At 66.2% G+C, this 22673-nt stretch overlaps 1 protein-coding gene across 1 annotated transcript; it reads right to left on the bottom strand.

Annotated features, from left to right (window-relative positions):
* Positions 1-52: 52 nt before the first annotated feature.
* On the bottom strand, positions 53-17039 carry TTC34 (tetratricopeptide repeat domain 34; the record flags this gene model as incomplete). The annotated part of the gene is made up of 8 exons (XM_081086132.1): positions 53-580; positions 2815-3025; positions 3803-4077; positions 5092-5258; positions 6249-6453; positions 7546-7771; positions 9172-10042; positions 16259-17039. 8 exons carry the CDS (start codon positions 17037-17039, stop codon positions 53-55), a joined length of 3264 nt encoding a protein of 1087 aa, XP_080942258.1.
* Between the last annotated feature and the right edge of the window lie 5634 nt (positions 17040-22673).

Raw genomic sequence — 22673 nt, 5'->3', positions numbered from 1 at the left:
CTGGTTTGGGGAAAGGACAGGGTGGCCCCGTGGCTGGGCCTGGCCGTTGTGGTCAGTGGAGCCGGCAGCCCGAGGCTGCCTCCCTCCGGATTCTCGCCTTCAGCCTCCTCAGGCCGCAGTGCTCGGGGTCCACCAGGAGCCCGCTCTCGGCTGCCGTCCAGGCCTCTTCGTACCGCTGCTCCTCCAGGCAGCGCTGCCCGTGGCCCAGCAGCACCTGGGCGGCGGGGGCCCGGCCAGGCCGCTCCCACAGGCTGCTCTGGGCCGGGGCGGGCGCCAGCGTGAGGGCCTGGGCGAAGGCCCCTGCGGCCCCGGCCTCGTTCCCCAGGCGCAGGAGCAGGCGGCCCCTGGAGCACAGGTCCTCCGCCCGCACCGGGAGGTCGCTGTCCGCCGCGCGCTCCCGGAGCACCAGGTCCAGGTCTCGCAGCGCCCGGCCGCACTCCCGCAGCTCGGCCAGGCAGGCGGCCCGCAGGCGCAGGTGACCGGCCCTGCCGCCACCCGCCAGGACGGCCAGCGAGCAGTAGCCCAGCGCCTGCCTAGGCTGCCCCGAGGTCAGGAGGGTGCTGGCTTCCTGGGCTGCAGCCTGCAGGGGGGACAGAGGGAGGGGTGCGGTCAGCCCGGATGTGTCGGCCCCTCACCGGCCCTGCACACCTGAGCTCTGCAGGAGCTGCCCGTGTCCGGAGCCGGCACCTCCCTGCCATTCCACAGGCTGCTGAGGCCTCCTCACCCGCCTCTCCTCCTCCCGGATCTCCCTTCTCACAGCCCTGCTGCTTGTCTCACTGGGCGGCCCCCTCCCTCCCTCCCTCTGCTCCTCTCCGGGCCCCTCTGCTGGGCCTCCCCCCGCCCGGCCCTGGGACAGCACCAAACACCACCTCTGCCCAGCCTGGTCCTTGCGCCCCCTCAGCAGCCCGAGGTCAGGAAGCACTAGCGGACTTCCCACTCGGGTCCTGCAGAGCCAGTCACAGGTGGGGGCAGTATCCGGTCACAGGTGGGGGCAGGACGGGGTCATAGGACGGGGGCAGGACCTGATCACAGGAGGGGACAGGACGAGGTCACAGCCGGTATCCGGTGCTGCGGTCCCTGTCGCCTGCAGGCTCCCTTCCTTTCTGAGCGCCCGCAGCCCCCCTCAAACCTTCCCCAACCATCCGGACAACCCGCGTGCCTCCCACGGCTCTTCCCTCCAGAGCCCACGGCGGCTCCCACGAGGAACGGGGCACCTCACACCCCGCCTGCCCCGTCCCTCCCTCTCCACCGGGAAGCCGGGTGGGACTAATGCCCCTCCGCGCCACGTGCCGGGGAGGCACAGGGCACCCAGCACGCCGCCGTCTGCGGGCATTGGCCCAGGCGGGGAGGGAGGCGGCGGGACCAGCGTCCAGTGAACGCGGCGTCCCTGCTGCGGCTCCTTCCAGGGCGGGGCGGCCTGGGACCCGCGGAGCCCAGCTCGCCTTCCTGCCCCAACGCTAACCGTTGGCAGCGCTGGTGCGGCGCCCTCCGGACAGGCTCCGTGCGGCCCCGGCTCAGGGGCGGGCCCGCTGGCTGCAGTGACACCGGAAGCGGGGCGTGAGTACTTCCGGTTCTTTTCCGGGTCGGCACTTGTCGCTAGGCAACAGGCGCGCGTGGCGCGGATTCTCCTGGCAGCGGAAACCAGTTCCCGGCCGCCCCGAAAACCCCGGCCGCTCCCCAGAGGTCCTCGCCCTGCGGCGCCTCCTGCGCTCTCGGTCCCGAGACACTCTCACTCCTTGGCTCCCCCGCCCTCGGGGGCAGCGTTCCCCCGCAATAACCATGGCTCTGCGCTCTTTGCGTGCAGCCAGCCCCTCTGTGAAATAAACCCTCGCTGCCACCCCTGCGCTGTTCCTCCTCCCGGCGGACCCCGAGTGCTGGAGCAGGGGCGCCCCGGCCACACGGGGCTCGAGTGCCCGTCCTTTGACTCAAAGCACACTGTCCCCTAGAGGGGGTCCCTTCACCTCCCCCCCTCCCCAACAGGCTAAATTCCCACGCAGGGGTGCATGGCAGCTTCCACCCCAACCCCGTGGCCTCCCGCCAGTGCAGGGGCAGGTGGTCAGACCAGCACCGACCGCGCGCTGCCCTCTGCGCGGGCCCCCTGGCTCCTGTGAGGTTGGCTTCCATTACAGCTTAGGCCGGAAACCTCTCCCCCAGCCAGCCCGCCCCCACCTCACGTCAGCAGCGCCGTTTTAGGCCGCTGGGTCCTACCTCCAGGCCGTGGCCTCCACCTCTCTCCCCACCCTGCTTTCACCGCCAGTGCGACCTCGCCAGCCCGCTGCACTGACACTCTCTGAAGTGAACCCCGTTTTCTCCCCTTAAGTTCAAGGGCCAGAGGGCGGGGCTGTGGCCACACCCAGCTCCTGGCGAAGGACGTGTGCGTGCATTCTTGTGGGATAAAGTGGAGTGAAAACCAGCCAAAGAGGCAGCGATCCCAGCTCAGCGTGTCTCCACCTGCAGGAGCCGCCTCCCCACCTGTGCTCCTGGGAGGAACGCTCTCCCGCCTGACCTGGGACTGGGATGGGCTTCCTGCAGCAGCAAGGGGCCCCTGGCCGGTCTCGCCTGGCTCTGAGGAGGGGACCCCTCCCTCTCCCCACCCAAGTCACCTGTGGCTTATACGCCTTGTGCCAGGAACTGAAGGTCACTGGCGCTGTGAGAGCTGAGCTTGAGATGGTGACACCTGGCAGCTCTGGCTCCCCTCCCCACACCCCACACCCCACACCCCCCTGAAATCAGCAGCGGAGAATGTAGCGCTGCCCTGAGTGCCGTGGTGCGGGTGAGGGGCAGACTTGGGGCTCCCTGGGGTGCTGCACGCACCTGGGCCAGGCCCTGCCGCTCCGAGGCCTCCAGGAGGCTCAGCAGGAAGCCGAGGTCCCCAGCGTCCGTCTCCGCCAGGCACTGCAGGTCCCGGGCTGCGGCCGGCACATCTCCCTTCTTGAGCCGGAGCAGGCCGCGCCGGGCCCGGGCCGCCTCTGAGGGCGGGGTGGGGCGCAGGGCTTCCTGGAGGCGGGCGCCTGCCTCCTCATAGCTGCCTGTCAGGGATTCGGAAGGGCAGTCAGCTGGGGTGGGGGGCAGAGGTGGGCCTCGCTGGCCACAGCCTTTCCTGCTCTGTGCTGGGTCGGGGAGCAGCGGCTGATGGAAGGGCTCAGCCCCGGGAGGAGCAGCCAGGAGCAGAGGGACATGGTGACGCCATGCTGGTCACACGGACGTGCCTGCTACCAGCGCCCCAGCTCGTGTCTCTCAGGCCGAGCAGCAGGGCTCTGAGCCCCTCACACGGCTCTGCTCCCCCCCCCCCGCCCCCCACACACACACTCAGCAGCCAGCAGGGGCCGGAGCAGGACTGGAGCCGGGGATGACCGATGGGGGACATGCAGGCTGCACTGAGGACCCTCCTCGTTTAACTTAGTGCTGAAACGAGTTCAGGATTTTCCAGGAAAGACCAGCATTTGGGCACATGTGGGCGGAAGACCCGCCTGGATGGGACCTGGGCCGGGGCACTCAGCCAACATCTGTTGAATTAACGCCCTAGTGACTGAGGGGCCTGGGCCTGTGTGAAGCCCCCAGTCACCGCCTGTTTGTCCTCCCTGCGGGCCCAGCCAGGAGGTGACTGGGAGCGAGATGTGCTCACAGAGGCATGGCCAATGGGGCAGAGCTCACGGGGACCGAGGCCGGGGAACTGGGATTCGGCTGGAGGGATCTTAGAGGCCACTGGGTCAGGGTCCCTCCCGGCTTACAGAAGGGACTCCAGGGGTGAGAGGAGCGGGGACAGAGGGACAGAGCCCACGTCCCCAGGCCTGGCCGCCACGTACCCAGGGCCATGAGCACGTCGGCCAGGAGGAGGTGCCCGCGCGGCTGCCCCGCGTCCATTTCGATCAGCGCCTCCCCCGCGGCCAGGAGGCCCTGGATGTCGCTGTCACCGAGGGGGGCCCCAGGGCCCGGCCGCCGGCTCAGGAGGCCCCGGCAGCAGGACCACAGGCCCTGTGTGATGAGGGCCTGGGCCTCCGGCTTCAGGGAGCGGAGCTCAGGGACTGCCGCCCGCGGATCCAGCCTCAGCGCGGAGAGGACGTCGGCCACGGCCTCCTGCAGGGCAGACGGGGCGGGGGCGGGGTCGTCCCGCTTGTCACGTGTTTGCCTCCCTGTGTCTGGGTGCCAGGGACACCCGAGGGCAGGCAGTCCAGCCCCTGCCCGCTCAGCCGGGGGGAGGTCAGCCAAAGGAGGAGCTGAGGGCCTGTGGGGAGCCCCCGGCCCCCCTGCAACAGGGCCCGCCTGGCTGATTCCCATTTCCGGTTAATGGGCTCGTCCCTGGGAACCACGTGCTTGTCCAGTCCAGGAAGGGACATGCAGAGGCCGCTTCCCAGCCCAGTGCGCCCGGCGGGGACCGGACCGGCCCCCAGGCCCTCGGGGGAACGGGCTCCTGGGACAGAAGCAAGCGCTGGGGGAGGTGCCCTCGCGTCCTGGCAGCTGGGATCGGTTTCCTCGCTTCCGAGGACTCCAGCCCCGAAGCTCATTAGAGACCCTGGCAGGCAGCACCCTCCCCAGCACCCCCCCCCCACCCCAACCACACACACACACTCTCTGCCTCAGTGAAGCCTCCAGCAGCCGGCTAAGTGCAGTCACCTCCCGGGGGAACTGCTCTTGGCTGAGAGGTGCCGTGTCCAGGCCACTCGGCTGTGGCTGCCTCTGGGCCCGTTTTCTCTGTGAGAAGCAGCTGCCCCGGGCCTGGCAGGGGCCCCTCCTGCCCTGCCCCGGCCCCCGAGGACCCGAATCCACAGGCCCCGTGTACACAGTCAGGGTAGCACCGGAGATGCCAGCCGAGGTCTCAGTATCTTAGGCCGGGGGCCCCCTGGTGGCCCTGAGGGTTAGCACACGTGTCCATGTGGACCCAGGGAGAGCCGACACTGGATGTGACCAGGAGGCTTGGTGCGCCCTGGGCAGCGGGTTTTGATGGGCATCTCACAGTCGGGGTGGCCGGACCCTATTCCCGCTCTTCTCTGGGGGCGGAGGGGGAAGGCAGCACCCCTCTCCCCGCAGCACCCCCCCCCCAAAGCGTCCCCCACTGCGCTTGCCCAGCCCCAGGTGGGGGTGGGGCTGCACCTGCTGCTGGTCCAGGGCCAGGTGCAGGAGCGCCCGCCCGCACAGCGCCTGCACGTGCCCCGGCTCGGCCCGCAGCACGGAGTTGAAGTCGAACAGGGCGGTCTTCCTCTGGCCCAGGAGCGCGTAGCATCGGGCGCGGGTGAGCAGGGACTCGCTGGCCTGGCTCCCTGGAGGAAGGGGTGTGGCATCAGGGCCACTCACTGGCCACAGATGGGCAACAGGCGGGCAACAGGCAGGCACAGTGCCTCTCTCTTCATCCAGCCTTTACGGTGCCCCTCCCGGTGCCCGATGGGGGGAGGACTAGAGGGGACAGCAGCTGTGGGGCCACCTGGGGGAGCTCACGGGGCACCGCAGGGCAGTCCGGCTGCAGGGCATGGGGAACCCAACCAGGAGGGTGGCGCCTGGGAGAGTCAGAGGGGCTTCTGAGAGAAGGGGCACTGCAGCTGCCCTGAGGCGAGGGGCCAGGAGGGGCCAGTGATGGACACAGGAGACATGCTCTGGGCCTGCAGGACGATGTGGGCCCAGCTGTGCAGGAATTAGCTCTCCTCATCCCACTTCCTGCCCCTGGGGCGTCTGCATCACCCAGCTGGGGAGGAGGTGCCCGTGAGCGCAGCCAGAAAGGCACTGGCATCCGATTCCGAGTCCACGCGGAGTCTCGAGCCCCCAGGAGCTCACAGTGGGTCCTCGGGAATGTCCCTTCCCTGTCCCTGCGACCCTCTGACCAGGCCCCTGCCCGGCACCAGGGCGGGGCAGGCAGGTTGGCCGAGTGAGCCGGGAGGCCACACGCAGGACAGCCCACTGCTTCCAGGAGGGGCTGAGGGAAGCGGGGCCCTCACCTCCCACAGTTGGTAGAGGAGACTACCCTCAGGTGGCCCCTACCCTCAGGGCCCAGGGTGTGGGAGGGCCCAGCTCAGTCCCGGCTGGCCTGCCCCTCTCCGGCCTTTAGCACACTCGCCTGGGGGGCCGGGGCCTCCGTGCAAGGTGCCCGCAGCCAGTGGGCCACTCCCCGTGCGCCCCATGGATGTTCCCAGGGCGCACACACCCTGGAACCCACGCACCAAGGGCGCCTTGGACCCGGGGTCCCCCACACCCAGCTAGGCAGAGGCTCCCCATGTACCTGGCACAGGGGGCCCCATGGGCGGGCAGGCAGCTCCTACCTGCAGCAAAGATGGCCAGAGAGAGGTAGGCGATGGCCTCCCTGGTGTGGGCCTCGCCCTCGGCGCCGCCCGGCTGTGCCCGCAGGATGGCCAGGGCCCGTGCGTGGCAGTGGCCCCGCAGCAGCTGCCGGTCCTCCGGGCGGAAGACGTCCAGGGTGGGCTGCAGGCAGGCCGTGTCCCCGGACTGGACCACCTTCTTCACCAGCTGCCGGGCCGGGAGGGTCCCGCAGTGACTCCCGTGCCCTCCCTACTCCATTCCGCGCCCAGGTTCCGGGCTGGGCCGGCTCCCGGGGGCGTGGCCATGGGGGCGTGGCCAATGGGGCATAGCCCATGATGTGGGGGCGTGGCCCGCGGAGGCATGGCCAATGGGGCATAGCTCATGATGTGGGGGCGTGGCCAACAGGGCGTGGTCAGCAAAGGGGCAAGGCTCGTGGTGGGTGTGGCTCGTGGTGGGTGTGGCTCGTGGTGGGTGTGGCTCCTGGGGGCATGGCTCCTATTGGGGCAATGACTGTGAGTCCCTAGGCAAGGCTGGGGTGTGGGAGGTGTGAGCACCCTTTTAGGCCACTCTTCTCCGCTGGGTGGCAGGAGTTGGGGTGTCTCAGGGTCCCTAACCGACGCCTCCTCCTCCGTGTGTGGGAGGCAGAGGGGTCTGGGTGGATCGAGACCCCAGGTGGACATGACCTGGAGCTCAGGAGCCCCACCCCAAAGAGACCCAACGTGTCCCTGCAGGGTGCTGGGTGCTGGGTGCTGGGTGCTGGCTGTGGACACAGGCCCCACAGCACTCCTCCCTCCCTCATATCCCAGTGCGGGGAGACAGACCCCGGCCAGGTCAGAGGGGAGGGGACGCTGACAAGCCGCACCGCAGACAGTTCGCCAAGGCCCACACCTTCCCTTGGGAGGCAGCCTCCTGACCCCGTTCCAGCAGGAAGCCCATGGAGGTGAAGTCTGCTTTTCCTGGGAGCAGGGCAGTCTCGGAGGGAAGCCAGCAGGGTCTGAGGGCCTGGGGCCCCTTCACGGCCCCCCCACCCCCTTCCCGGAGCAGGGCCACGTCCAAGCCGAGTTTACGTGGGAGGTTTGGGGTGGCCCCTTTTGACATAGGGAGTGCCTACTGCGTGCTGAGGCCTGCGGGGGCCCGGGCACCTGCTCCAGCTACTTCCTGTGACCACAGCAAGACCAGGGCAAGAGGAGGAGCCTGCGGGTCGGGGTGGCGAGTGACCGGCCAGGGGTGGCGGGCGAGGCTGGGACAGCTTTGCCCGCTCCAAGCCCAGGCCGCCGGCGCAGAGCGAGGGGCCCTCACCTGGTTGGCATCGTAGGAGAAGCCCCGCCGCAGCTGCAGCAGGGCCAGCCGCGCCAGCACGGGGGCCGCCTGGGGCCGGCGGGACAGCGCCACCAGCAGCGCCTTGTGGGCGTCGTCCAGGCGGCCCAGGCGGTACAGGGCGTCGGCCGCCAGGAGGCGGGACTCCTCGTCTTCCGTGTCCAGCTCCATCAGCAGCGTGGCCAGCTGGTACACGCCCTGGGCGTCCCTGCAGAGAGAGACGCTGGGGGAGCGCAGGCCCCTCCACACCCTCCCCCCGCCAGGTAGCCTGGCCACAGGCAAGTCCTGCCCACGCACCTGGCCCAGGCAGCTCCCTCTGCTGGCGGCAGAGACCAGGGGCGGCTGGAAGGACCCTCCCCCCTCTCCCTCCCCCCTCCCCCACCCTGTGGGGCAGGCACCCTACAGATGGGAGAATGGAGGCTGGGTGCTGACCCCGGCCACCCTGCCCTACTCTCCTTCTCTGCAAACGCAGGATAACAGTGCCCCTTGCTGAGTCCAGGGGCGCGCGGGGCAGAGCTAGGGAGCCCACCAGGCTCTGCTCCTGGGGCCCTGGGAAGGTGAAATGAACTCCCACTGGGAGGGGGGTGGGCACCCTGGGACGTGGAAATCCCCAGAGAGAACAAATATAAAGGCCCCAACCACACCCGTGGAAGTGCCCCCTCGCCAGCAAATCAAAGCCAGGCAAGCCAAGCAACCAGGAGCAAAGGAAGAGAGAGATAGAGATAGAGAGAGAGAGAGAGAGAGAGAGAGAGAGAGAGAGAGAGATCAGACATGCCTCCCTCCCCCCAGGAGGCCCCCAGCTCAGGGCTTTCAGCTCCGAACAGCTGCGGAATCATCCCTGTGCTGGCAAAGTTTGCAATGGCACCTCAGGGCGGGGTGCGGGCCCCGATGGGCAGGTGGGCAGCTCCCCAAGGCAAGGCCCTCACAGGGGCCACACTCGCCGACCCAGGAGCCCCCTCGGCCTCCGTGTTAGGGGCAGAAGAGGGTGGAGGCCCCCGGGTGCCTTATAGCGAAGAGCAGAAGCTGGGGCCGATGGCGGGGTCCCGGGCGGGCTCCTGGGCTGCGGGACACGCAGCTGGTGACAAACCCTAATCCTAACTGAGCACCAAGTGGAGGTGGGCTGCAGGTTCCAAGGACAGAGAACCAGCTGGGAGGGATGCCCCCGTGGGGTGGGGGGTGCTCTTTATTTTGCCATCTCCGTGTCTGAGTTTCTAATGTTCTGTGTCAGTCTTTACAGAAAAGGCCTGGGTGCCCGCCCGCGTGGCTCAGTGGCTGGGCGCCGACCTCCAAACCAGGAGAGGACGGTTGGAGTCCCGGTCAGGGCACAGGCCCAGGGTTGCAGGCTCGATCCCCAGTGTGGGGCGTGCAGGAGGCAGCCGGTCCGTGATTCTCTCTCATCGATGTTTCTCTCTCTCCCTCTCCCTCCCTCTCTGAAATCAATAAAACATCTATATTAGAAAAAGGCCTGAGCCCCGACGCTAAATCTGCCCCCAGTGACCTAAAGACCCCCCGCCGCCCCGCCTCGGTTCATGCATCTGGAAGCAGCACCGGGCTGCCCTGCAGAAGCCCAGAATGCAGCCGCCCGGAGCGCGCGGGGCCGGTGTTTACCCGTCCTGCTCGGCGGAGCCGTCGGTCTCCGCGGCCTGGCTCCGGCGGCCCCGCGAGCCCGTGGGCCCCGTGGGTCCCGGGTCGGGCCTCCGCTGGAGCATCCTGCGGGCCTCCTCGCGCAGCACCGTCAGCAGCAGCCCCCGCTGGTTCCAGGGCACGAAGGCCTTGGCGACGAGCAGGGCCTCCTCGGGCTGCAGGCGGCAGGCGGTGACATAGTCCAGCGCGCCCAAGAACGCGCTCCCCGCCAGCACGCGCAGCAGCCCGCGGCCGCACAGGGCGCGCACGCAGCCGCGGGGGTGCGGCGGGCCCTGCGCCACCACCGCCTGGAAGTCCTCCCGGGCGCCCGGCGCGTCCCCCGCGTGCAGCGCGCAGAAGCCGCGAAGCGCCAGCAGAGGCGCTCGGTCCCTGGCACGGTCCCCGGCAGGGTCCCCGGCGCGTGTGCCCGCGCGGTCCCGGGGGCGCAGCAGGCGCTCGCACAGGGCCCGGGCGCCCCCCGCGTCCCCCGCCAGCAGCAGGCACTCGGCCAGGCGGGCTCCCAGGGCCGGGCGCGCCCCGGGCGGCGCCACGCGCAATAGGACGCGCAGAGCGCGCGCCACCGGGGCCAGCAGCTCGCGGCCCGAGTCGTCGCGGAGCTCCGGGCGGCTCCGCACGGCCTCCTGGAAGTGGGCGAACCCCACGTCCGCGGCCTCCCGCAGCTGGGCCAGCACCCGCTCCCGGTCCCGCGCCGAGAGCACGGCCTCGAACTGCCTCCGCGCGCCCGCCGGGCTCTCGCGGAAGGCCTCGTGCAGGTCGCGGAGCAGGTCCTGGGCGCCTCGGTCCAGGAAGAAGGCGGCGGCCGCACGGGTGACCAGCAGGGCGGCCAGGCGCTCACCTAGGGAGAGAGCAGAGGACCGATGGGCCAGGGCCCACCTGAGGCCCAGCCGTCCAGGCTCTGGACTCCCCGAAGCCCTTCCGCGCACGGCATCTCCCGGGACCTCGCGCCACAGGGAGGAGCGCGGGCAGGAGGCTGGGCATCGGCCCTGGATGCCCCCAGCCCTGTTCTCAATCTGGGTTCAAAGTCAGCCTCCAGCTCAGCCAACATGGAAACTTAGTTACACCACCTCTCCCCCAGCGCGCCCACCCCACCTTCAATAATGGACTTTAGGGTTGAGTGCCTCCTCCTGGGGGATCAGCTCCAGGTCAGAGCGGAGGTCTGACCCTGTGACCTTGGCAGGGGCACTGTCACTGCGGCACCATTGTTTCTCCTTTTTGTTGTTAATTCTCACGGGAGGGTATTTCCCATTGATTCTTAGGGAGAGTGGAAGAGAGAGGGAAACATACGGATTGGTTGACTCCTGCATGCACCCCACCAGGGTTCCGCCAGGGAGGAGCCAGCAACGGAGGTACTGCCCTTGATGGGAACCAAACCCGGGACCCTTTGGTCCGCAGGCCCACACTATCCACTGAGCCGCACCGGCCAGGGCTGTTTCTTGTATCCTTTGGGCTACATCGGGACTCAACACTTCCCTCTGAAGCAGAGATTCCCCCGTCAGGCCAGGAAAGAGGGGAGGGCACACTCAATGCCACTGACAAGAGTGGGGACTCGGGCCATTGACTGAACTCCCATGCCTCAGTTTCCCCTTCTGCTTTATAATGGGCTGGCACGGTCTGCAGTCACAGAGCTTCGAGAATGAGATGGGTCAGTGTGTGCCCAGTGCCTGGAGCAGGGCCTGATGTGTGTGTCACCCGGTGAGGGTTCATGTCACCCCGTCCAGGCCACCCCGTCCCAACAGCGCCCCAGGCAGGTGCGCACCGTCCAGGGAATCTCAGAAAACTCAGTGCTGGCAGGAGTTCAAGGTCCTGGGGGACCCCTTCCCCCATATGACAGGTTAGGAAAGTGCTGCCCGAGGGACAGTTCTCAGAGCCCCGCCCTTGCCATCCCAGGTCGCCGAGCCTCCACGTTAGTGCTTTGTGCACAGAGCCCTCCAGGATCTTCCGCGCTCCTCCTTGTAACCTAACACGGCCGCACGACAGTAACAGCCCTTTACGCGGAAACAGGCAGGCGTGAAGGCCAAGCTGCCGCAACCCAGCCCTCTGCCTTGTGGCTGAGCGTCAAGCCACAGCCAAGAGCCAAGTCAAGAGAGCATCTCGCATCCTGAGATCAACCACCAACGAACCAACCCCCAGCAGGTCGCCCTGTCTAGTCCTGGTGGCCAAAGGGAGACACTTTGAGCCCTGCCGGCTGGCTCAGTGGTTGAGGGTCAACTTATGAATCACAGGGTCAGGGTTGGATTCCCGGTCAGGGCCAATGCCCAGCCTGCAGGCTCGCTCACCAATGTGGGGTGTGCAGGAGGCAGCCTATCCGTGATTCTCTCTCATCATTGATGTTTCTATCTCTTTCTCCCTCTCCCTTCCTCTCTGAAATCAATAAAAATATATTTATTTTTTAGAAAAGAATCTTGGAGCCTTTCCCATCAGTTACTAACTCCTGACAGATGAACTCTGATTGCTGATTTGCACAACAGTTCATGGATCCGAGCGGTTGCAGCAGGTGCAGAGCCCTTGGGACCTGGGGGAGCGGTTATTTCTTCACCCACATGGAAGTGTGTTCTCTCCTCTGCTCTGAGACCCCGGTTACACACATCAGGCTTCTATATATTGTCCCACCGGGCACTGAGGCTCAGTGCATGCTCCCGTTGTTTGCCATGTTGGATAATTTCTAAGTTTAAGCTCACCGACTCTCCTGTCGTTCCAATACGCTATGGATTTTTCATTTCTGTTACTGTGCTTTTCCATTCCAGAATACTCATAGTTTCCATTTACTTGCTGAGATTCCACATCTGTTCACTCATTATGACTATATTTTCCTTTAGTCCTTCAGTATAATACTAATAGTTCCTTTAAAGTCCTTCGTATGCTAATCTCAGCACCTGTCTTATCATCTCGAGGTCGGTTTCTAGTGACTTCTTTTCCTCCTGACTGCGGCTCACATTTTATTTGCCGGTTTCTTTGCATGTCTAGTGATTTTTTATTGTACACTAGACATCTGGACTGGGATCGGTTATGTTCCTCTGAAGAGAAAACACGTTGGTTTGAGCAGGCAGTTAAATTGGAGGGAATCGAACCCCATATTCTGTCTATTTGGTGGATAGCAGCTGAAGTCTCCATTAAGTTCTTAGTTTCCAGCTGCTGCCTTTTCCAGACCACCAGCCTCTCCCTTCTTGTGCAGTTCACTCAGCCGAGGAGTTACGTGGATTTAATACACAGATCCAAAGTGGACACCCCCCCCCCCCGCCCAGGCCTAACCCCCTCTTGGCTTCCTCCGCGTCAGGACTTCTCTTCTAACTTCCAACCACTCGTCTTTTCAGCCCTGAACTCTCCCGTGACATCGCAAGCCAGTGGAACTGCCGCCTTCTGTTTTACGTGGATGAAACCTGGATGGAAGAGTTTCCTCAGGCAAAAACCCACACGTGCACACATCTCGCCTTCCAGTCCTCACACCTCAAGGGCCAGCCCCGGTGTCTGCCTGCACCGGGTCATGCTCACGCTCCCAAATGGCTGCATTTCATATGCTGGCCCAATGGGGTCGTTGCTGTCTGTGGGGCACGCAGTCTGGTCACGCTCCCCAGCGTTCCCGGAAGGGGGTCTCCAGCGTGAGACTCTGACATCCGGGCAATCTGAGGGGGGTCAGGGGCTACCCCACTGTTGGTTTAATTTTCATTTTCCTGATTGCTAGCGAGGCTCACTTACTTAAGACACTTTCTCCCCAATCTGGAGGTGGGAAGTGGTATCGCGTTTTAACTCGCCCTGGCCTCATTGCCCGTCTCCCACATGTCCGTTAGCCATCTGCTTTCTCTTTGGGGAAATGCCTTTGCCCGTGCTAGCACCAGATTTTACTTTTTCTTATTGACATGCAGCAATTCTTCAAATGCTCTAGGTATTATTATTTTTTTGCTCGTGGTACAATTTGCAAATATTCTCTCTCTGTTGTGGCCCGTCCTTTCGCTTTCTACAGTTACAGGCAAATTAGAAGTTTAAAACTTTTAATTTTGTCAGATGCATCCCATTTTCCTGCATTGCTTCCCCTTTTTGTATCTCAAGGAGCCCAGATGCTCACAGACGTCTCAGCGATGGTCTCCTGTGCTTTCGCGTTGTAGCGACTGCCATGGTCCCCGCGGACGTGGCTTTGCTGTAGCGACTGCCATGGTCCCCGCGGACGTGGCTTTGCTGTAGCGACTGCCATGGTCCCCGCGGACGTGGCTTTGCTGTAGCGACTGCCATGGTCCCCGCGGACGTGGCTTTGCTGTAGCGACTGCCATGGTCCCCGCGGACGTGGCTTTGCTGTAGCGACTGCCATGGTCCCCGCGGACGTGGCTTTGCTGTAGCGACTGCCATGGTCCCTGCGGACGTGGCTTTGCTGTAGCGACTGCCATGGTCCCCGCGGACGTGGCTTTGCTGCAGGGTTTGAGGCAGAGAATCAGCATCACCCGTTGCTGATGGTTTGCGCTGTGGCTTGCGCTGCTCACTCTCGCATGTTAAGTTGCAGAAACACACGGCTCTGCTTCCGGCCCAATTTGTGTCATTTCTATCTGTCCCTCAAGGCAATAACCGTCCGTATCAGCTGGGATGATTTTGCATTAACTGGCAGAGAAAATCCTTTGCCACCAGCCTCTCCTCCATCTCCACCCCTTCTCTTCCCCTCCTCCCCTCCTCCATCTTGTCTATCGTTGGTCCTCTGCTCTTCTATTATATCATCAAATTTTTCTAGCAACAGACAGTGAACATTTCTCTACTTATATCATTGCTCTTTATTACCTTTTAATAAAGTTTTATGATTTTCTTCATGAAATCATATGACTCTGAACTAAATTATTTTCTGTTGCTATAGTAAGTGGTATATTTTTTTAAAAAAAATGTGTCATTTTTTAAAAAAATGTTTTTATTGATTTCAAAGAGGAAGGGAGAAAGAGGTAGAAACATCAATGATGAGAGAGAATCATTGACTGGTTGCCTCCTGCACACCCCACACTGGGGATCGAGCCCAAAATCTGGACATGCGCCTTTGACGGGAATTGAACCTGGGACCCTTCAGTCCTCAGGCTGACACTCTATCCACTGAACCAAACCAGCTAGGGCTATGCTTAAACCACCAAGTTTCTATTTCTTGCTGGAGTCTATAAATGTAAATGCTTTTTGTATATCCTGCTAAATTCTATTCCTATGTGTAATACATTCCTGTTGTCTCTTTCGGGGTCTCTGCGTAGCTAATTGTATTGTGTGGAATAATGATGTCATCATTTTTCCTTTCTGCCTTACATGTTTTTCTCCCTCCTTATCTTATTGCTTAGGCGAGGATCTCTAGTATAATGATGGGCGCCCGGGAAAGTGAGCAGCCACCTCATTCTTCATTTTAAATGGAAGGCGTCCGAAATACCACCATCAAGGATGAGTTCTGGTAGGTTTTGAGCGATGTTACCTGCCTGCCTAGTTCTTAATGGGAAACCCTGACCACAGAGGAGACGGCTGCCCCGGGTGCTTTGGGCAGATAAATGCTCAGGAGACAAAGGCGCACAGTAGGGCGTTTGGGTCAAAGCCATTCTCCCTCCGCCTCCTGTCCCCGTGTGTCTACTCCCTAAGGACAGAGCACGTTCCAAGGCCTAGAACAGTGGTTCTCAACCTTGGCTGCACATTAGAATCACCAGCTCAGGATTGTCTGTGATTCTGTGAAGCATTTCTGTACTTTTTGTCGGGGAGCATGTCAGGGTGTCGGGTCTAGTGTTTTTCCTTAAACAAATTTACCCACTCACTTCCCCCTGGCCCCTCCCACACTGGGGTCCCCCGACTTCCCCGGGCTCCACACACACTGCTTTCCTCTCCTCATGGTCTCCTCATTCTGGCTGCCTCCTGTCCCCTTTGCGGGGTCCTCTTTAGGGGCAGTGTGGGGGGCGGCCAGGAGCATTCCGGGGGCACATTCCAGCCCACCATGAACACCTGTGGCCTTGGCAGCCCCTGGGACCTGGGAAGTGACCACACCCACCTCCACGGGAAGCTCAGGGGCTTCAGTGAAAATGCCTCGCAGCCCGGCTGGTGGGGCCAGGGGTCGAGCACCGACCTATGAACCAGGAGGTCACGGTTCGATTCCAGGTCAGGGCACATGCCCCAGCCTGGACCATCCTTAGCCTGGACCACCCCCGACTGGACCACCCTCAGCCTGGACCATCCCCAGCCTGGACCACCCTCAGCCTGCACCATCCCCGCTCCCCCTGCCTGGACCCCCGCCCCCTGCCTGGACCACCCCCTGGCCTGGACCACCCCCTGCCTGGACCACCCCCAGCCTGGACCACCCCCTGCCTGGACCCCCGCCCCCTGCCTGGACCACCCCCTGCCTGGACCACCCCCAGCCTGGACCACCCCCTGCCTGGACCATCCCCAGCCTGGACCACCCCCTGCCTGGACCATCCCCAGCCTGGACCACCCCCTGCCTGGACCACCCCCGGCCTGGACCACCCCCTGCCTGGACCACCCCCAGCTGGACCACCTCTGGCTTCCCAGGAGGTTCAGTTCTCACTCTGGCTCCCCTGGCACATTCTGCATGCAGCAGCCAAAGGAGACTTTACAAGTGTAACCCAGAGCACCTCACTCCACAGTGCAAAACCCTCCCATGGCTCTCGCTAGTCTGAGGGTCAAATCTGAAGGTTTTCGTGGCCAGGAAAGTGTGGCCACGGCTACGGCCTTCAGGGCCTCCCCTCTCCCTCTGCCCCCTCCCCCCGACAGCCACCCTAGCTCCCCTCAGTGGCACGGACACCCACGCCCTTTCTCCCTCAGCAACCTGGAATCCTGGCTGCAGCTGAAATGACACCTCCTCTCAGAAGCCCTCCCTGATCATCTGGCTGGAGGAGCACCTTGCATGTTTCATTTTTCAAAGCGCTTATTTTGTTTGCTCTTTTCTTGGCGCTCAGTAAGGGCAGGGGCCTGCCCACCTGTCACTGTGGTGTCCGGCCTCAGCACAACCCCTCCCCCAGCATAGGCAGGACTTGGCTGTGCGGGGAAGAAATGGCTGCAGCGACCTTCACCCTGACCCTCGGGGGGCCGTGACCCGTACCCCTACCTTGGGATCTGCTGCCAGTGGGGTCGGCCTCCAGGGCCCGGCTGCAGGCTGCCCGGCAGTCCTCATAGCGGCCCCCGTGGAGCAGAACTTCGGGGGAGAGGGCGTTGCCCCAGGTGCCCCCGGGGTCCAGGGCAGCCAGGAGTCTCCAGCCGTCGGCCTCCTGCTGGCCGGCGCTGTCCGCGGCCTGCTGCCGCCCCGAGACGTGGGCCTGGAGGACGCTGACCAGCACGGGGAGGTAGGGCCGCTGGTGGGTGAGGACGAAGGCCACGGTGCGGTCGGCCGCGGAGGCGAAGGCCTGCAGGTAGTCGGCCAGGCCGGCGTCCACCTGCGCCCCCGACAGGATGCGGGCCAGCGCGCGGGTCAGCCGCAGCTCCAGGCCCTGCCGTGAGTGCGCGGCCAGCAGCGCCCCGCAGCGCCGCACCACCTCCCCGTGCCGCCCGCGGGCCAGCAGCCCGGCCAGCGAGTGCAGCGCCGCGGCCGGGTGGTCCGGGCACAGCGTGGCCAGGAAGGCGCAGGCCAGGGTCCCGGTCAGGGACACCACGGCCATGCCGTCCCAGTGGATGGCGGGGATCTGGCCTTCCCCTCGGCACCAGGCCTCCAGCGTGGCCACCACGGGCGCCCCCCGGGCCTCGGCCAGGGCGGCGCGGACGCTCCTCACGGCGGAGGGGGCGTGGCAGCTGAAGGCAGCCAGGTAGAAGGCCGTGGCCAGCGGGGGCTCCCCCAGGGCCAGGTGCTGGTCCCCCTCCCGGCAGAGGCAGGCCACAAGCTCCTGGGCCGACATCACATCCGAGCTCCCCACCAGGCCATGTCCGGTCCTCAGGCACCTGCGGTGGGCGGGGGCGTGGTCAGTGCTCACGGAGGTCAGCCTGTCGGCCCTGCGCCCCCAGCCCTGCGCCCCCCAGCCCTGTGCCCCCAGCCCTGCGCCCCCAGCCCTGCGCCCCCAGCCCTGCGCCCCCAGCCCTGCGCCCCCCAGCCCTGTGCCCCCAGCCCTGTGCCCCCAGCCCTGCGCCCCCAGCCCTGCGCCCCCAGCCCTGCGCCCCCCAGCCCTGTGCCCCCAGCCCTGCGCCCCCAGCCCTGCGCCCCCAGCCCTGCGCCCCCCAGCCCTGTGCCCCCAGCCCTGCGCCCCCCAGGCCTGTGCTGCCAGCCCTGCGCCCCCCAGCCCTGTGCCCCCAGCCCTGTGCCCCCAGCCCCGCGCCCCCAGCCCTGCGCCCCCCAGCCCTGTGCCCCCAGCCCTGCGCCCCCCAGGCCTGTGCTGCCAGCCCTGCGCCCCCCAGCCCTGTGCCCCCAGCCCTGCGCCCCCAGCCCTGTGCCCCCCAGCCCTGCGCCCCCAGCCCTGCGCCCCCAGCCCTGCGCCCCCCAGCCCTGCGCCCCCAGCCCTGTGCCCCCAGCCCTGTGCCCCCAGCCCTGTGCCCCCCAGCCCTGCGCCCCCAGCCCTGCGCCCCCAGCCCTGCGCCCCCCAGCCCTGTGCCCCCAGCCCTGCGCCCCCAGCCCTGCGCCCCCCAGCCCTGTGCCCCCAGCCCTGCGCCCCCCAGGCCTGTGCTGCCAGCCCTGCGCCCCCCAGCCCTGTGCCCCCAGCCCTGCGCCCCCCAGGCCTGTGCTGCCAGCCCTGCGCCCCCCAGCCCTGTGCCCCCCAGGCCTGCGCCCCCAGCCCTGCACCCCCCAGGCCTGCGCCCCCCAGGCCTGTGCCCCCCAGGCCTGCGCCCCCCAGCCCTGCGCCCCCCAGGCCTGTGCCCCCAGCCCTGCGCCCCCCAGGCCTGCTCTAGATCAGCCTCCCGCCCCTCCCCCTGAGCCCCCAGTGTCAGTGCTGGCCCCGAGCTGAGGGGGGAATCCGGCAGGTGTTTGGCTGCAGGGTGTCTGCAGGGTTTGCCCGGCCGGCTGCCGACCGGGATGCCGACCGGGATTTGCCTCTGGGGCTCAGCTTCCTCCTCCGCGCACTGGCCTGTGGCCCTGCTCAGCAACCCAGCGCCCAGTGGGGAGGAGCGGGGTGCCCTGAGGGGGCAGGGACCCCGGGCCTTCGCTCCACCGCCTGCCCCTCCATCCTTAGGAGGGCGGACCCCTCAATCCGGGTCATAGCAGCGTCCCCAGCCTTCTCAGCACGGAGACTCCGCAGGCCCAGCCAACCCCAGGGCCACACTCTGGCACCCCCACACCTGCTCCACCTGCGGGGGGTGCTGGGCCCCGGAGGGCGCCTGCCTGGCTCTGGGTGGCACTGGGGAGCAACTGGCAGGGGCCAGGGGGTCAGTCCCGCCAGGCCCCTCTCCCCTCCCAGCGTCCCCTGAAGAAGTAGCTACTCAGCCCGTCCTCTCCCGGCTCCCAGGGGCCTGCAGACCAGCCGCCGCCCGGGAATGCTCCCTGACACGCACAGCCCACGGAGGCCCGCGCACACGCACTCACCTGTGCGCACACACATGCTCACACGCACCTACTCACACGTGTGCACACGGTCACGCCTGCTGGCGCTCGGAGGCTGTGCGGGGCGCACGGGGAAGGGCGAGGCACGCTCCCCTGGAGGAGGGTCCTCGGGCTGGGCTCCCAGGCGCCCACCGGTGCTGAGCCCGAGCGGGAGCCCGAGCCGGAGCCCGAGGGGCAGGGATGGCGCGTTTCCCGGGAGAGTGTCAACAGCCTCCGCCCGCTGCTCAGCTGCGCCCCTCCGGCCCGCCCTTCACCCCGCCCCGCCCCGCCCCTGTCCCGCCCCCGGCCTGTTGGGTCCCTCCCCAGCCCCGGCGCCCGGTCGGGGGCCACCGGGAGGAGGGGGGGAGAGCCACCCCTGAAGGCCGGGCTCCGGGTGCGGGTGCGGGGCCACTGGACTTGGGGGAGGAGCTGACCGCACGTGAGGCCCCTCACTCCACAGCCTCACCGTCCTGTCCTCGCACATGAGGACCGAGCCCCGGGGAGGTGGGCGCGCCCTGGCCCTGCATCCCCAGAGCAGCCGGTCCTTTCAGCCCGCCCGCCTCCTGCGCCACCGCCAGGGAGCTGCCCAGGCCACTGGCCACCTGGTCTCCTGGGCCTTTCCTGCCGGGCGCCCTCCCAGCGGGTCCTCCCAGCACCCGGAAGGCGGAAGGCGGGGACCCTGGGCACCACCAGCCCCTCCTGCCAGCTCCCCCGGGTCCAGAAGGCGGCTGCCAGGAGCTGAGCCTGAGCCACAGGCTGGGTGGCCTCCATGTAGCTGGGGAAGGGCTGCGCATCGGGTGGTATTTTAGGAGCCCCCCCCCCTTCCAGCCACCTGAGGGCCCTGGGAGGGGAGGCGAGGGACGTGCCAGGCCCCTGGAAAGGTGGTGCTGTTTTGGGCTGCACCAAGGGGCCCAGTTGCCAGGCAGAGCCAGTCCTCAGCAGGGCCCAGGGAGCCAGCTAGGTGCTCACTGGGGTGGTGGTGGGGGGGACGCAGGCGCTGCAAGGCAGGGTGCAGGGCACTGGGAGTGGGGGTGCTGCGTCTCCGGTTTCCTCCCCAGGGTCTGGGCTCTTGGGATTGGCCTGTTGGGGGGTCTGGGCACGGCCTGCAGCGGGCGGGCAGCTGGGTCAGTAGGGCCCGGTCCTCCTGTCTGGCCTCCGGCCGGCTCTGCAGCTCCTTGACCTTCACAGGGCGCAGCACCCGGGCGGGCGGGCGGGCGGGCGGGCGGGCAGGGACGCGGTGGCAGTTTAAGATCTCCCGCTGCTGATGACTTCCCTTTTCATTACCCTAATTAGGCAGGAGCCATAATGGAGCGGGGCTGTCACTGGCTGAGGAAGGGCCTGGGGCCAGGAGGCAGCGGGGGAGGGGGGGGGCGGTCACATTAGCCCTGATCGGTCCCCCGAGTTTTGCCCGAGCCCTGTGCCCACGGGCTCTGGCCGATGAGTCGCCAGCAGTGATGGCAGCCCCGCCTCGGGCAGCACAGTTGGTGCTGGTGACCCACCCTCTTTGTGCTGGGAGGGGGGGAGGCGTCAGGATGCAGGGCCATGGGCAGGTGTGGAGGGTACAGACGTGTGCCGCTTTAGGCCGCGGCGGGAGGACGGGTGGGAGGACTGGTGGGAGGACTGGGTTGGGACGGAGGCTGTGTTAGTCCTGAGGGCAGCCGGGCAGCGGCGGGGCCATGGGGAGCCCTTGCCCTTTGCACGGCCGTGCCCAGCTGCCCTTACAGGACAGGTGCATTGTGGGAGGTTCCCGGCGCGTCCACGGCTTTAGGGGTGGGTGGAGCGGGACTGGAGGCCGCGGGCGGGAAGCCCAGGTTCCCGTCACCTTTCCGTGAGCAGGTGCGCTCTCCTCCGCTCTCCTCCCCTCGCCCGCTGCCCGTCAGAGGCCTAAGTGCTGCCCCAGGTCCCCTCTGATCCCAGCGCTGGGCCAGGAGCCGGGAGTGGGCGTCTGCGAGGTCCCCGCCTCGGCCAGGAGAGTCTGGGCCCCCTGACACCCTGAGCCAACGTCACTGCCAGGGCCCAGGCAGGGCTCCCAAGCGGGGGCCTGGGCACGGCCCTGGAGGCAAATGGGTAGGCCTTGCCCCAGCAACCCCCACCTCCAGTGGCACAGGAGGGAGGGCAGGCCCACAGCCCAGGCCTGAGCGTATCTGCCCCACTGTGGGCTCCCCTGGTCCCTCCCCCCCTCCCCCACAGGCACCAACCAGGAGGCAGACTCATCCCCCAGCCAACCCCCATGAGGCAGGAGAGCACTTAGCAACAGCCCAGGTCTGCGCCCTCCCCCTCGCCGGGAGCCAGGTGCAGCTCTGGCCAGGTCTCGGGGTGCAGCTCTCACCATCCGCGGACCCCCGGGTGCTCACCCAGAGCCCCCTGGCTGGCAGCCCTCAGGACACCCCAGGACTCAGGCCACTTTCGCCCCGGGGGCTTACCTGTGGCTGCCGCGGCTGCTCACCTGGGGGACCAGGGCGGCCGGGGGCCTGTCCGCACGGCGGCACCCGATGAAATTTCAGCCTCTGGTCCCGGCCACCAGCCAGGAGGGAACTGCGGGCGGAGCACACAGTCCTGGGGTGGGAGCCTGGGGCGGGGGCTCCCCTCGCGGACCCTTCCTCTGGCCCCTGACTACACCGGCCCGACCGCTCCCCCTGCCTCACGGCCTCGCTGAGCTTCCTGCGGGCCTGGCAGCGGGCGAGGGGGCGGGGCACACTGCCAGGTGGCTCTCCTGTCCCTGATCAATAATGCAGCGTCCCCACCCCCACCCACCTGCCCACCTGTCGCTCGGGTGTGTTTTGGTCTCAGTGACTGGGCTGGTGGTTTCCGGGGCCCCCTCTGCGGTCGGGGTGCTCCTGTGGCGAAGCTCCTGCCCAGGGAGCCAGTTCTTAGGGCCGTGGAGACGGCTCTTCTGTTTTGATCAGGCTCCCGGGGCTCCTGCCCACCCTCTGCTGCCCACCTCCCAGCACCTTGGCCACGTGGTCCAGGCACACGGCCCCTCTCTGTGTCTGCCCCAGGACCTTTGCACGGCTCCTCTCCCCCCACTTCCTCCCTCACTTCCCATTGTCCCTCCACAGAGAGACCCTCGCTCAGCCCCTCATCCAGGACAGCTCCGCCCTCCTCTCGCCCCTCGCCTGCTGTCTGCCTGGGCTTCTCTTTCTGGGACGCTGTCGCCAGGAGGGCAGGGTGAGCTGCAGAGCCCGGCAGGCACCCGGCGGGTGGGAGAGAGGGAGGAAGGAGGGAGGGAGGGAGGAGGGACGCCGGGCCCCATCCTCGGAGCTGCCACCGTGCAGGGAGGACCTGGACTCTGCCCTGGGGTCGGCCTCCTGGGTCACAGGTCTCCCCAGTTCAGCACTTTGGATGGACGGACGGACGGACTGACGGACGCTCTCTGTCCTCCCCGCTGTCCTCGCGTCCGAGCAGAGTCGGGAGCCCTAAAAGCAGGAAGTTCGGGGAGTTCGCTTCCCCCGAAGCCGCCCAACTTTCTCCTTTGCCTTCTCCTTCCTCTGAAGCTTGGTAACCAGCAGGGACCAGGGACGGAGATGAATGGGCCGGGCCTGCCGGCCGCTCTGTGCAGCAGCCGACATCGGTTCGCACTAACGAAGTTTATCAACCCGAGGCGCGGAGCCATTAATCACACAGAAAAATAACGCGGCAAAATGACTTTCCAAAGTCGGCGGTGTAATTATCACCGCGCAGCACCCGCCGCCATTCACATCCCGGCTCCGTATGCAAACAGTAATTAACTGGTAATGAAGGGGCCAGGCCTCCCCTCCCAGAGCTCATTTGCATGTTAATGATCATTAGTGACCAGGGAAACACGTTATAAACAGCCTAATTAGCAGCCCGATCATTTTTACAAGAAATCCTGTGCACTCTGACGCTCGAGTGAGCGTTGGATTAATGCAGTCGGGCGAGCTGCCTCTCCGGGGGTGGGGGATGGGGGGAGGGGGGAGCCCTCCATGTGGGGGCTCTGGTGGCCTCGCTGGCCTTGGTGGTGTCCCCAGGACTTGGCACCTTGGCTTGTGGCAGCGCTCACGGT

The sequence above is a fragment of the Myotis nattereri genome (assembly GCF_964212035.1).
Source record: "Myotis nattereri genome assembly, chromosome: 3".
Lineage (NCBI taxonomy): Eukaryota > Metazoa > Chordata > Mammalia > Chiroptera > Vespertilionidae > Myotis > Myotis nattereri.
This window is presented reverse-complemented; position numbering and strand designations above follow the sequence as displayed.